Source organism: Nelumbo lutea, chromosome 1, assembly GCF_056320005.1.
Source record: "Nelumbo lutea isolate HS-2025 chromosome 1, American lotus-T2T, whole genome shotgun sequence".
NCBI classification, from domain to species: domain Eukaryota; kingdom Viridiplantae; phylum Streptophyta; class Magnoliopsida; order Proteales; family Nelumbonaceae; genus Nelumbo; species Nelumbo lutea.
This window is the reverse complement of record NC_142684.1, coordinates 90,023,850-90,038,404: the sequence shown is the minus strand read 5'-3', so window position 1 is coordinate 90,038,404 and position 14,555 is coordinate 90,023,850. Positions and strand designations below refer to the sequence as shown.

General features: G+C 36.3%; 1 protein-coding gene and 1 non-coding gene across 3 annotated transcripts; one reads left to right on the top strand and one right to left on the bottom strand.

The window, feature by feature from the left end:
* Positions 1-499: 499 nt before the first annotated feature.
* Positions 500-572, bottom strand: TRNAE-CUC (transfer RNA glutamic acid (anticodon CUC)). The gene has a single exon. It is a non-coding gene; the product is annotated as a tRNA-Glu (tRNA).
* A 6,128-nt stretch (positions 573-6,700) lies between these two features.
* LOC148876050 (GDSL-like Lipase/Acylhydrolase superfamily protein) lies at positions 6,701-11,608 on the top strand. 2 transcript variants are annotated; one of them, XM_088979935.1, is made up of 6 exons: positions 6,701-7,174; positions 8,062-8,192; positions 9,498-9,731; positions 10,101-10,145; positions 10,611-10,857; positions 10,973-11,608. In XM_088979935.1, exons 1-6 carry the CDS (start codon positions 6,901-6,903, stop codon positions 11,161-11,163), a joined length of 1,122 nt encoding a protein of 373 aa, XP_088836061.1. In that variant the 5' UTR covers positions 6,701-6,900; the 3' UTR covers positions 11,164-11,608. The 2 variants fall into 2 exon arrangements, with proteins under 2 accessions (XP_088836061.1, XP_088836069.1); XM_088979943.1 differs by lacking the exon at positions 10,101-10,145 and having other exon boundaries at positions 6,734-7,174.
* The last annotated feature ends 2,947 nt before the right edge of the window (positions 11,609-14,555 follow it).

The following is a 14,555-nucleotide window of genomic DNA, read 5'->3' as shown; positions in this document are numbered from 1 at the left end:
TATTGAAAAAGCTTTTGACCAATCAAACCCTTGTAAATTTTTATGAAAACCATCTTTTGTCTTTTCAACAAGAGTACTCCAAAGCAACATTTTTGAATCGCTGTTGATTTGGACGGTCGGACCATTCAGCCCGGGAACCATCCAGATAACTGGTTTCGTTTTATCCAAAACCCGGAATCTAGTAAAAAATTATTGAAAATGTCAACAAACCATTGACCTGAGCGGTCAAATTGTCGACCCGTCAACCCGTTCAATAGTTTTTTAATTTTTTTAATTTTGCTATTAGAGCGGTCCATTCGTTCGAATTGGATGATCGAACCATTGACCCAGAAACCAATGACCAAAACGGTTCCGTTTCCAGGTCATTTTTTAAAACTTTGCTCCAAAGGATGCACCTTAGATTCAGTTTGGAAGAGTGTAACACAAATAAAAAGGTCACAACAAGCATAGTGATTTTTATTTTCTTCAGTACACTGTACATAAAATAAAATAAAAAGAATTCCGTTGCCGGGACTCGAACCCGGGTCTCTCGGGTGAGAGCCGAGTATCCTAACCAACTAGACTACAACGGATTGTTGGAAATGTACACTTAATTAAAATAACATGATTGTTCTGGAAAGGTCTTTGCACCAAATTCTCTCAGACATAGTAAATCAATGCCTGCGTACTTTAACGTTTGGATTATTGGAATAGAGGTTTAAAATTGAAATTGGAATAGCGCATTTCAATTCCAACTGTTTAATTGGACGGAATTGAAATCTCATTCTCATTTCTGATGTAATGACATTTCCCCAATTCTCACACAAATCTAGGGTAGCATGTCCCCAAAGTTTCAAGTTTTACGGTTTTCTTTTTCTCTTTCTTTTTCAACTATTCAACAGCTATTTGGTTTTCAATCTTTCTTTCTTTCTTTCAGTAGCACGGAACTTATGAATTGAAAGCAACTCTGCACATTTTTTTCTGAGATGTCAAGCTTTTCCAATGTGAATGAAGATGCACAAATGCATTCCACCAAATAGCTGTTGTCAGCCAACCTATCAGTTAACCCAATTAATACTACATATATAGTACCGCCCAGTGATAATGACACCGCCTATATAGGCACAATCAATCCATATGTTCCTTTCACCTTGACATATAAATTCTTTTGTTAGGTATTAATGGCTGGACGTTGAACCGCTACAGGCAGATATGTTCTACACCACAATTTCGAATCAGAGATATTAATTTCGAAAGATATCAACATACCTCCATGGCTCCATTCTTTGATCATGTTGTGTTTGGGATCTTGCTGGTTCTATCTGGAAGGGTTGATGAGTAGATGTGTATTGTCACTTTAACTAAAATGATTAGACTTCATCCCTCTGAGTAAGAAATCGACATGCATTTCTAAAGTGTTCCTAAAGATTCCAAGCATTCACATTAGCATTACCAAAAATTAAGGGATTGAGAGTTTATGTATCAATGGATACTCTTCTCTGTATTATTTTGGTTTGATATATAATTTAATAATAGTGTACAAAACATTCAAACATAGCATGATGACCTTGAAAATCGATATACATCATATGACACATTAAGATACATATAGAGACATTTGAACCTTGGGTATCCCTTTTCGTTTCAAATAATAATTGTATGTCAATTTATATTGATCAATGCTGAATGTTTCAAGTAGGCCAGAATATGTTTATATACCACTTCACTCTATTAATAGGAACTGAGTTTTGCAAATTTAAACTAACTGAAATTAAGTGAAAAATCATTATTTCATATTCTTTAACATTAACTATAATGCGGTAGTGGTAGCTTGAGAGACCTTGGCCCAACCTATATTTTGTTGGCATAATTGATATAGGCTTTAGAAGGTGGTGCATGTTTTTATTATATATCATGCCCTTACTATTATTTTTATAACTCGTTAAAGTTCTTTTGACATTGCTTTTACGATTTAATTAGCCTTGTTCCAAGCTTTTAAGTCCAGGCCAATAACTTATGTTGCACCCAAGGCCCAAATGTGAATTTGGTTTGGATTTAGGTCGAGTATCTTGGTCCAACGTAACTTTGAGCGTAAACAGCATACTAGTTATATAATGTTGAGGTTTTCAACTATCAAATTACTTTGAATGGCCTTTTTTAATGATAAGTAGTCAAATCATGGTGGTGTATTGCTGAATTTAAATTTTGTATTCCATTTTTATTTTTAATAAAGATGTTTCTTATTTATCATATATATATATATATATATATTTTTATGTTTAATATGACATATATTTAATTTTAGGGATTTTCACTTTTTTTGTGTTTTTTATATTTTTTATTTCTATCTTTTTTTTTTTAGTTTCTATGACATGCTGTGCTGACCAACTCGGCTTAAAAAAAAAGAGAAATAATTTTTGGGCACATTTAAATTTTCCATTTCATTTTCATAATTAATTGTAAAAGTAATTCTTATTTATCATACTTGTTTTTGTTTAATACGATAAGTTTATGATATTTTAGATATGTCATTTTTTTATTACTTTTATATATTCTGTAATTTTTTATACTTCTATCTATTTTTTATTTTTATTATTTTATTATGACATCAATTAAGTTGGGTAAACTTTAAGCTCAACCTACTGCTAACTCTATGCATTGGGCCTAAGACATGCGACCAAACTCAAGCCTGATATTTCCAGTTTGGGTCCAATTCACACTAAAATTTGATGCATTTTGGTTGGTTTTTAGATTTATCAATTAGCCCCACAACAAAATTTAACATAAATGTATATATACAATTACATATGTATTTATGTATGCAAATATGTGTATGCATGTATGTATTCAGGCTTAACATGGGCTACTCAAGGAATCAAGGGCTGAGCTTGCTCCCAACCTAAAAAAAATAACCCCAACTTATGAGCCTGGGTCCAACTCAAGGACAAAAGATTTGAGCCAACCTATCTAAAATTTCAAGTTGGGTCAATTTGGACTTAAATTAAACCCACCCAATTTGCATCTCTATCTCTATGAGCAATAGACTAGGAATGACAATTAAGTGGATTAGAACTAGTCTAACCCACCAACCCATTAATGACTCGTTTAGATGAATTAAACCGAAATTGGGGTATAAACGGTTTTCAAAAATCCGAATTCGAATTGAGATTTGATGGAACCCAATCCAATCGAATTCGGATATAATCAAGTTCAATTCGATAAATATCTTATTCGATTATATATTAATATATTAAAATATTAAGTATAATGATATACTTTGATAGAATCGAGTATGTTCACTTATATCTTTTGTCTTTATTCACATTGAGTAAATATATTGATATTATTTTTATCAAAAACACAGCGTGATGACTTCTCGATAAAATCAACTTTTATTTTAATATTATTTTACTGACATAAAAGAATAATGAAAGGACATATCACTATAAGGAAAAAGTATCTTTTTTATCGATTTCAAAAACAACCATTTAAATCGTATTTCACAAAAGAAATTCATTTGAAGATGAGAAAAATGTTAAACGTCACCGAAAAGTTGTTTCGGCGGATGGGGTGCACGATAGCAGGGAAAGCTCACTTCCGATGATGAAGAATGGCTGCTTCGGACGGCTAGTATAGGGGCCCTTGGGGCCCTCTGACAATCAAAGATGGTCGGGAGCAAGAGGTAAGCAGCAGTATGTTATCGAGAAACTGTGTTGATTTTTGGATACGATCTCTCTCTTCAATGTTTGTTCGAGTTTTCAGGAGTTGCGCATTAATGGCCACTCTTCCCCTTCTTCTATTGCTTTCCAAGCAAAACAAAACAACATGTCTAAGAAGCTCCCCTCTGACTCCGTTATTAACTTTGACCACTAATTAAGTTTCCAATTCGAAGCCTATGCGTTATTTGCTTCCATCATTTTCAATTACAATTGAAGTTGGGTTTTTATTTGACGTTAACAGTGGTGATCCAAAAATGTTTGAGCCATATTGGCAGAAGATGGGGGACAAGTGCACAGTGATGATCTTCGTCTGACAATCGTCAATAAAAATACTTGTTGTTGCTTAATATGACAAATATATTTTTATATTAAAGGTGTGCCCAAATTTTTCTTCACAAAATGTTTTAATTTTTGTAATATTTATATTTTTATTTATTTTTTGATTTGTGTTATTTAACAATGAGATCATCGGTTGACTCATTTGTAATGTTTGTTGTACTTTATGTTTCAAAGGGTATACTCCACAGACATATAAGGTAATTTATTAACTTATAAATTAATTTATTATTTATTACCCTTTTATTAAGGTTATATTATCAAAATTTAAGTTTGAAATATTGTTATATCACAGGCAATTTATAAACCTCAAATATGATTGGGTCTAATTTCTGAAAATAGTTTCTCATTTCTCGTTTAAATTTTACAAGTCAAATATATTTGAATCAATTCAACCATAGAAATGAATGCTGTAAAAGAAATAGATAAATTTATTATATACATTCAATGTTTGTATGTTATAGGATATATAAAAAGATAACTTCGCCCATGCATGGTTACGTTCCTGTAGCATCATGTGAACATGCTTGCTCTTTTTCAACAAAACTAGTTGAATGGATTTACATGCAAGATGAGATGAATAATATAGTGCAGAATGGAAAATAAATGGACTGATTTAATGGTGGTGTGGACGTGAGGTTGGTAACAGATGAGAGTGTCTTTAAAAATTAAGTTGACATGTTTCGAGAAAAGATGCGCCAAATGAGTCATAATTATAAATGGATAAAAGTGAGTTTTCTAAAAAAGGATGAACATGATGACACATGCAAACAAATCTTGACAGAGAGGAAAGATCTTTGTCATCTCACCCAACAAGGAAGGTCTTAATCCTTTTCAGAAAGAAAGGGATGGATTACTATTTGTCAAAAGCTTAAGGGAGGTTTTAGTATTTTACCCTAAAAATTATCTTTGAATGCATTTTATGATACAAATTAGCATTGCTTTAGTTACAATAACTTTCATTTGTTTATTTTTTTATTTTTGTTATATTAGCATTTGGAGTAGAGTATATTTTACCCTAAAAATTATCAGCATTTTTGTTATATCAACATTTGGTGGGTGTAGATTGGTCACACCACATGCTGTGGCAGGGACCAATTCATACCACACCACAACTCATAGTTGTTTTGAACTATGGACAAATTGTGTGGATTGAACCTGTCTACACCCACAACGGCATTCTATAGGCATGGTGTGGACCATTCCACACCGCACTTTTTGATTCCATGTATCTCATGTATATTTAAGAATGATCTACACCAACATTTTAAAAAACGACCCAAAAATGGAATCATTCTGGCCACCGGTTACCGGGTAGATGGTTCGATCGTCCGATTCAAACGGACGGCATGTTCTAGCAAACAAATTAAAAAAAAATAAAAAAATTAATTAAAAATAAAAAATAATAAAAAACCATTGAACAGGTCAATGGTTTGACCACTCAAGTCGACAGGTTATTGACTTTTTCAACGAATTTTGGCCAAAAATCGGGTTTGGGGTAAAATGGACTGCTAGATTGGATGGTTCTCGGGCTGAATGGTCGGACCATCTGGGTCAACGCCGATTCGAAAACCTTGATCTACATAGTTAATCATAAATATCTAATTTTTGCATTTTATATGATAAATATATTGAAAAATGCATCAATGAATTAATATTAACCAATAAATGTTAACTTTTTTATAAAAACATTAGAAAAATAATATAAAATAAAAAAATATATTTTAAATATTTAAAATACAATTTTATTGATAAAACATTAAAATTAAGAAAAATAAAAAATTAAGTAAAATAATTAATATTTTATTAACAAAAATATTAAAATGTGAAACATACAATAGGTAGTCTTTCAGGGAATCAAAAGTCAAGTATGAACGGTCCCCAACTACGAGATTTTACCATGAATGAGAAATTAAAGTATGGATGGGACCATCCACACCCAGCCTAACACGACCAAATCCCGTGGACGGGACCAAAAGCTAATCGGTTCAAATAAGGAATGGCATAAGCAACCATATATATGTCAGTGGGTCGAGTTAAATGGTAAACTAACTTACGTGACACTATGTTAGGGTAAACAGGTTTCAGGTGGATTCACGTTGAGTTGGTCTATTGACATCGCAGCATTGAAATATTTATATGAGGGTAAACAGGTCAAACCATGGCGGACCCGACTCCGTTGACATCCCCTGCTTAATTTACACTGATAATCCACTCACTTCCACAGTTCCACTGGGCCAAACCTCCGACCTGGAGCACCTGCTGACATGTGTAGTCATGGTTAAATAGCCGTTGCCATGATCCAGATGGGCTGATCCAAGATCCGGATGACCGAGTTCTCCACTGATGAATGCCCATAGCCATATGTACTTGGTCCAGTGCATGTCAGCTGTGGAGACCGGAGAAGAGCGGTACAGGCACAGCCAAGCCAGCCATTTCTATTGACGTCGGATCACAATAATCGCGCCTTGCAGATTTCAGGCATGAGTTCTGCTTTTCTGCCCAACCTACTTTTTCCTCGTCATTAATTTTTCATACAACAATTAAATGAACGTCACTTCTCCGTCTCCCACCCCACCCTCCAGCTTCCCCCGGCCCCTTTCTTCAACCAGCCTACCCAGCTTGTCGTAACTCCTCCTTAAATGCTTCTAGACACAAAGAAAGCTACAGATGTCTTGCCCTATCAGTCTTCGACCGATCACTCACTCCTACCACCTTCATTTTTCTTCTATCCATCGACAATACGTAGCCAAGATCACCAAGCTCTCTATATAAACCCAGCCATAGCTAATAACATCACATGCACCCAAGAAGCCTTTAATCACTCTAGTACTACTTCCAACTTAAGCCTTCAAAGATATTGTCAATGATGGTGAGGGTGGTGATGATGTTGGCTTTTGCCATCGCCATCTCCATGCTTGAGCTCTTGCAGGCTTTCCGAGTCGGCCAATTGAGACAATTAGCAGCTGAACATAACATCACTTGTGTCTTGGTTTTCGGTGATTCGAGTGTCGACCCCGGGAACAACAACCACCTCGCCACCAGCTTTAAGGGCAACTTCCCTCCCTACGGGAAAGATTTCTTTGATGCTCTCCCTACCGGAAGGTTCTCCGATGGAAGGCTTGCTACAGATTTTATTGGTACATATCTATTAATTTGTTACATGTTGTTCTGTTTCTTTTTCTTAATTTCATTCTGTTCTTGCATTCTACTTGCATGCCTAGTCCAGTTGCTATGAGACTATGACTCTGGGTTCTTGACTAGATTGCTGATTCACACATGAGATGGATGGTGCTACTGCTACATCTATCAAATACCTGACAGTCAGCCAGCCAACTATAAACATTTTCTCTTTTTCATTGTTATCTGCAGGGCCTGAGCCAGGTTATTGGGTGCAGCCGTGTAGGGTATACCCTAACCAGGGGTAGCCCATCCCTTGTAACCTCACCCAATTTGATTTATGGAAATCCCAATTCTAATCCATAATTATTTTTCCGGCCCCTGTATCAATCCAATTTATTTGGCTTGGATTTTCAGGTTGGTTTTGAATTATAATGACTTGGTTACTTTGGAATTGGATTAGACAATGCCTCCAATCTTAACCTAGTCACATAGGGTTCATATTTTTTAATTCTTTAAATAAGAGAACTTCAAACCAAACTTTTTGCTTGGATTTTAGATGGAGAATACTTCCTATAAGTGCATTATAAAAAAATTCATTCTCCGACACTGGTTATTTGCACAGAATAATTAATCTTACTCTGCGTGTACATGTTTGGACGGGTTGCAAGGGGACCCCAGACCCAGCAGGCCCCTGCAGCCTCGGGCTCTCAGCTCAATCTCACTTCTATTTGTACAGAACAATTAATTCCTTTTTGCAACCAAACACGCCCTAAGACTTTAATACATTTCATGCACGCAAAGTTTGCGAGAGTGATTATATATTATACTAATTTGGTGGAAATCATGACATGGTTTGGTTTGGGGTTGTTTTTTTTTTTTTTTTTTTTTTTAATTTTTTTTGCAGCGGAAGCATTGGGTTATACAAAGATAATACCAGGCTTTCTGGACCGGAATCTCAAGGATGAAGATCTCTTACATGGAGTTAGTTTCGCATCGGCTGCTTCTGGTTACGATGATCTCACCGCCAATCTGACGGTAACCAATCCAGCTCCCACAGCTCATAAACACCAACCACATTGACCACAAATCGGTCTATCTTTAGCACATATTGTGCGGGACTGGCCGGTTTGACCTGTCCCAACTTTAGTTGGACCTTGAGCTTCCTGTCCTAGAAATTGGGTGGGCCGTGTGGGAGGCAATATTCATTTTCTTGACTTTATGTTTATGGTAGTTGTGTCCCGTAGCTGTTTATTGGGGGATGATGAGATGGGAACCTACTCAGAACTACTCCCTATGAAAATTTGGCTCAAGTTTCAGACAACAAAGAATGAAAAGAGTGATGATTCAGCTAATAACAAAAAAGACGTGAGTCCTAACGCGTTCTACTCTCATGGAGCCACTTCTTGGTTGCCATGAAAAGTTGGCAATGAGTCCTTTTCAAAATTTTTGGGAATGAAACGATTTTCAGTTTTGGTCAACATCAATTTAAAGCAGTTGGAGAGATAGGTTCAACGGGGGGATGGTTATAAGTTATAACCGACCCATCATTTTAAGGGCTGTTTGGTTAGTGGGAATAAGAGGATTTTAAATCAGTCCAACCATTTGATTGGTTGAACCGGAATCTGATTCTCATTTTCGGTGAAACGGCATTCTCCCATTTGAGGGAATGGTCATTCCCTCTCCTCTCTTAGAAATGAGATCCTATTTCAGATATTTTTCATTCCAATATTGATTTTTATATGAATTAAATAGATAATTCCGATTTTGATTCTGACCACAAATCAAATGGACTCGAATTTGAATTTGTTTGGCATCAAAGAATATGTTTTCTGCCTATTTGTTTTCTGAACCAATTTTTTTCAAACTAAGATGGTTTGATTGATTTTTTTTTTTAACTCAAAAAAATATATATTTTGACCCATTTGAGGGTCCTTCACATAAGTCGAGGTTGGCTACCGGTAACAGGATCCCCATTTTTTGATCTTGCAGCTATGACTATGAATGTTAAATGGATTTAAGTTGGACCTCAGAGTCGTTCACAATGTCAGAGGCCCATTAATGAACCAAAAGTTTGGGGCTTCTCCTTGGGCCCACAAAATAATTGCCCTTTGTTGACAGACTGCTTTCTCTTAACAAGATGGGGACCCACCTCCTGGCACCATTTACAATGTGGTGGTGGGCATTCTTTCATGAATATTGTATTAGTAATTTCATCTACTGATCTTAAACAGTACAACTTGTTATAATAGGATCCAGAGACCTTGGTTATTAACTTATTATCTTGTTCTTTGAGATTAAGAGAACTAACAATTTAATTTGCCTGATCACTTGCTGCTGCAGAACGTGTTGTCATTTTCCAAGCAAATAGAATACTTCAAGCATTATAAGGTCCACATGGGAAGGTTCGTTGGAGAGAAGAAAGCAGAGGAAATCACTCAACATGCACTCTTTATAATGAGTATGGGGACGAATGACTTTATTCAGAACTACTACTTGGAGCCTACTCGCTCCAAGCAATACAATTTGGAAGAGTACCTGGATTACCTCACCAAATGTATGGCGGGTGACATTAAGGTGGTCCTCATTTTCTGCTTCTTCCTTTAATCATTTGAGTTCAGATCTGCGCCCTACAAGGGGGCGCCCCGCAATATCCCACAGCACATCCCTACGGTGTATCATCATCAGGAGATGTTTCCAATACACTGCAGGGATATGCTGTGGAATGTTGTGGGGCGCAGATGTGAATTCTACTTAATGGGTCCTTTTCCAATTAAAAGTATTACGCAGGGGTATCCCACCCATCTCTCTATTTGTTCAGTGCAGTGCAAATCTGAACTGTGATACAAAATTTTCATGAAGTACAGTTTTACATTTATTTGTAATTATGATTTGCACTTCTTACTGATAAGAAGTTTGTACTTTTTGTTTCCTTTGCATTCACAGCTGACAGTGCAAATTCTGCACATCTCCTCGCTTAGCTTACCTTATGTAGGTTTTCCTGCCTTTTCTTTTCTTTCTTTACATTTTCTTTGGTTGTGTTTGGTTTGAAGAAAAAGATAAAAAAACCTTTATAAACCTTGCATAAATTTTCCTACTTTTCCCTTTCTTTTCCTCCTAATTCCATTATCTTTCATATATAAGGTATACGCCTATAGGGATCAAATAATCATTTTACTTCTAAACAAGGTCAAAACTGATGCAAAAATAAACCAGAATAATTCACACTCAACCTACTCCCTCTCCCATGCATTTACTACAGTGGTGCAAATGAAATCCCCCCTTGCAATTAAACAAACTGAACCATACTGGGCCAAGAAGTTAATATGTTTCAGTGGACATAGTGGTTCACCCGGCCCATTGCCAGCCACGAAATATTTTCATGGCTCAATATCTGGTGCTTCAATTCAGTCCCCTACCTGTCCTCGTCCTTAACTTAATTTGATCAAACTGCAGGCGTTGCATGCTCTCGGAGCCAGAAGATTTGTGATTGTGGGCGTCCCTCCATTAGGGTGCATGCCACTAGTGAAGACGCTAATGGGTGCAACGACATGTGTGGATAGTTACAATAATGCAGCGCTCTCGTTCAATTCCAAGGTAAAGAATTTGCTGCCCAGACTAGGGACGTCGTTAGGGGTGAAAGCTGCATTCGTGGATGCATACGCCATCATTCAGCGCACCATGAACGACCCATCAAAATACGGTAAGTGGATGGCATGCATCACCACTCACCAGTCAATTCTATATAATATATCCAACATATTTTCTGGCGGAGAACAAAATTAACGAATAGTGGGTGTGTGTTGATGAAATGGTAGGTTTCACTGAGGCTTCAAAGGGGTGCTGTGGGTCAGGGACGATCGAATTTGGTGAGACTTGCAGAGGGATGAGTACATGTGAGGATCCACACAAGTATGTCTTCTGGGATGCTGTCCATCCTACAGAGCAAATGTATAGAATTGTGGCCGCCGATGCCCTCAAATCCGTCGCCGGAATGGTTATTGTCTAGGGAGCCACTGTCATTACAGATTAATTTACAGTATGTTGGGTTGAGCATTATTCTTTCTTTAGTAGGCAAGTGTAATAGTGGAAGAGTGGATAGGTTCATCTTGTTATTAGCTTCAATACATACACAAGAATATTGTATTACTAGCTGAGTAGCTGTAACCCGTGCCATGAACGGGAACGGGCTGGTCTTGTTTAGAAATTAGAATTGATGGCTATTGAGAATTAATGGTTAATTTGTTGAAATATTAATGGTTTCATAGACCGAAGGAAGGACTCGTGTAGAAGAAACAGCCAAATGGAGATATGATCAAATGTGGAAGCATTGTTGTCCGGAGGCGGTGGGATTGCAAATTAATCTAACTGGAACCCTAAAACCAGGCATTGTAGAAGGGCAATGTTGTGTTATTCACATTTTATATATTAATAAATGAGCATTTTATCATTCACTTATTTTAATATTACAATTTATATAAATAGTTCAAAGCATCTATGTCAAGATAGTGTATTATTAAGTGTGTCTCGAGATGTGTTTATCTTGGTACAAGATACTTAAATGGTTTCTCTGGTTGGAAGGTCATTAAGAAAATTTTGATGATCTAAATAGACTAACACATATTACGCTTGTGTCATCAGTTGATTAATTAGGAATCTCAAATTAAATCACTTGTGCAGAGACATTAAAGCAAATATGTGAGTACTAGTTAAAGAACAATTTCATTGAACTTGACCATTAATAAAACTCTTACATAGAGCCTCTTGTCAAAAACTTATTCTATCATCACAGTTGTGTAGATAATCATCATTAGACTTGAGGCATCATGGATACCTTGTGCATGAGCCTCCGTGACTTGATACTATAGACATTTATACCCTAGTTAGGGCATAGGCATTCACATGTCGAATATGATGATTTATACATGGAAGTATGTAAATGCATAATAAGGGATCTATCACATTCCATGAGTTGAGAGAATGTTGTATATGACTAGGATTGGTACGACTCACGAAGCCTTTGGCCAAGGCAACATGGTTTATGGAAAGAGTTGCAAGTGTTGTCACATATGATTGAGCCAATAGGGTTTGACATAGTCACAATGACCCTCTTCTCTTGTGGGACATTGTATAATAAAAGGATTCTGTTGCATGGTAATTACATATAGAAACGTTCAATCTACCAAATTCAAACTATTAGGGTGGTTATGATGACATACTACTAGGTGTCATTCATGACTTGTGAAATTCTTGTGAATAATGGTTATTATTCACATTCAACGGTTCTTAAAAGTGTTTTAATTCAATTCAGCTGGAAGGAATTCCATTTGGAATGCTGAAGGATTTTGGCATCATTTGTCACTGCTTAATAGTATTGAACCTAAGAGATCATCACGCAAATTAAAGGGTAAAACACAAACAAAGTAGGAAGAAAAGGTGTAATCAGTAAGAAGAGTCTTAGTGGAAGGGCCTAATTGCAATTATGAAGATCTTTATGAATTAAGTACTCCTAATGCAATTAAGAGCTTAAGTCCATGTAAATAATGCATGGGATGACCCTTGTTTTTATCTGAAATTCTCTCTATTCTCTCTAAACCTTAACTACTAATAGGATTGCTAACACAATTCTTGGTGTCACTCTAATCTTTTCTCTATTGGGTTGCCATCTACCCTGTGAAAGGGAGCTTTGATCTATTGCTACTTCGTGTGGACTAAATTACAGGCCAAACACTTGTGAGGTTGTAGAATTGAATCAAGGCAAACTTCCTAACCATCAACAGTGCAAATCGATCTATAAATATATACACAATTAAATAGTTTTTGAAACTAGGGTTTTGTACACCATCATGGGTGTGATCTTGGATTTTTCAAGATTTAAAATTTTTAGTTTCTGTTGGGTGCTTGTTTTGTAAAAAACCACTAGAATCATTCATGGGTATGCGTCATTCAATCAATACATGAAGTGGCTAAGGTGTGAATGGCACGATAATGAGGTATCGAGTGTTAATAACACCTATGGGCCAGTCAGTCAAGTACTAGATCCATTGGAGTCTGTTTACTCTTGACAAACAAACAAAAACTAGTTGAGATGTGGTCAGGTATTAGTTGGTCAAATTTAGATTTGCTCTTCACAGAACGTTCCTCACACCAACCTAATAGCACTTGCAGTTGCACATCACAAATATCTCCATACTTGTATATTATCATTCACAGGGAGATGTTTCTAAATTCCTATGTACAGTTGCAACGTACTGTCAAGTTAGTCTGGACTCTAGTCAAGGGGGTCGTATGTAGGCACGTAAGTTTTTTGTGCCACCTTACAATATCATAAATGGGCTAAATTTGGAAATCTAAGATGGAAGCCTAAACTTATAAGACTCTCAAGTTCTAATTAAGTGGGCTTTTGCCAAGCCCAACTCTCCAACAAAGTCCAAATTCAATGGATTCAAGTGGGACCCACTAAGAGTCCTTGAACTCCCAAAGTTACCTAAAAAGAAATCTAGATAAAAGGATCAGGCTAAACCCTATTCAAGATAATTATTCTAGCCTTAACACTACAGATAAGTAGATAAGGAGAAAACCTTATCTCTTAATCATGTGGGCCCCATCTCTATAAGAATGTTCTCATAATCTCATTCATAGAGAAAGGGCATTTGTCTTAACACACAAGATCTTTGAGATAACAAAGAAGAAAGTTTCAGAGACCTCCAAAGTTCTTCATCAATAGAAGCTTTAGAGTTCTTCACCTTTTTTTTTTTTTTCCAACTTAAAAGTGAACTTTGGAGAACAAAAAGAAAGCTCCAGAGACTCCATCTACAGAAGACCTCCAGAGTTCTTTGGGAGAACAAAGAAGAAAACTCCAAAGAAAGCTCCAGGGACCTCAATTCACAAAAGACATATAGAGTAGTTCTTCATCAAGAGAAGCTTCAGGGTTCTTTACCTTTTTTTTTTCCAACTTACAAGAGATCTTTGGGAGAATAAAAAGAAAGGCTCCAGAGACCTCAATCTATAGAAGACCTCCTCAAGAGTTTTTCATCAAGAGAATGCTTAGAATTTTTTACCTTTTTTCCAACACATAAGAGATCTTTGGGAGAGCAAACGGAGAGCTCCAAAGACCTCCATCTATAGATGACCTCTAGAGATTTCATCAGCAGAAGCCTCAAGGTTCTTCACCAGCTCAAGAAATTCTTAGTACTTCACTAGAAGAGACTTCTAAGGTACAACTATTGCAAGATCTACAAGCATTGGTTCAGGAAGAGACTCCATCAACTCTTGGATTATTCACACTTCCTGATTCATCGGATAACAAGCTTTTCAAGCCCTCAGATTGAATCTTTAAAGAAAAGAATCAGAGGCTTTCATTGTATAGAGATTAAATTTCAGAGATCTATTTTGCATTTT

Coding starts and splice junctions, on each gene's coding strand:
- LOC148876050 (XM_088979935.1), top strand. CDS start 6,901: ATGATGGTGAGGGTGGTGATGATGTTGGCTTTTGCCATCGCCATCTCC. Junction 7,175..8,061: donor GCTTGCTACAGATTTTATTG/GTACATATCTAT, acceptor TTTTTTTTGCAG/CGGAAGCATTGGGTTATACA. Junction 10,146..10,610: donor CCTCGCTTAGCTTACCTTAT/GTAGGTTTTCCT, acceptor ATCAAACTGCAG/GCGTTGCATGCTCTCGGAGC.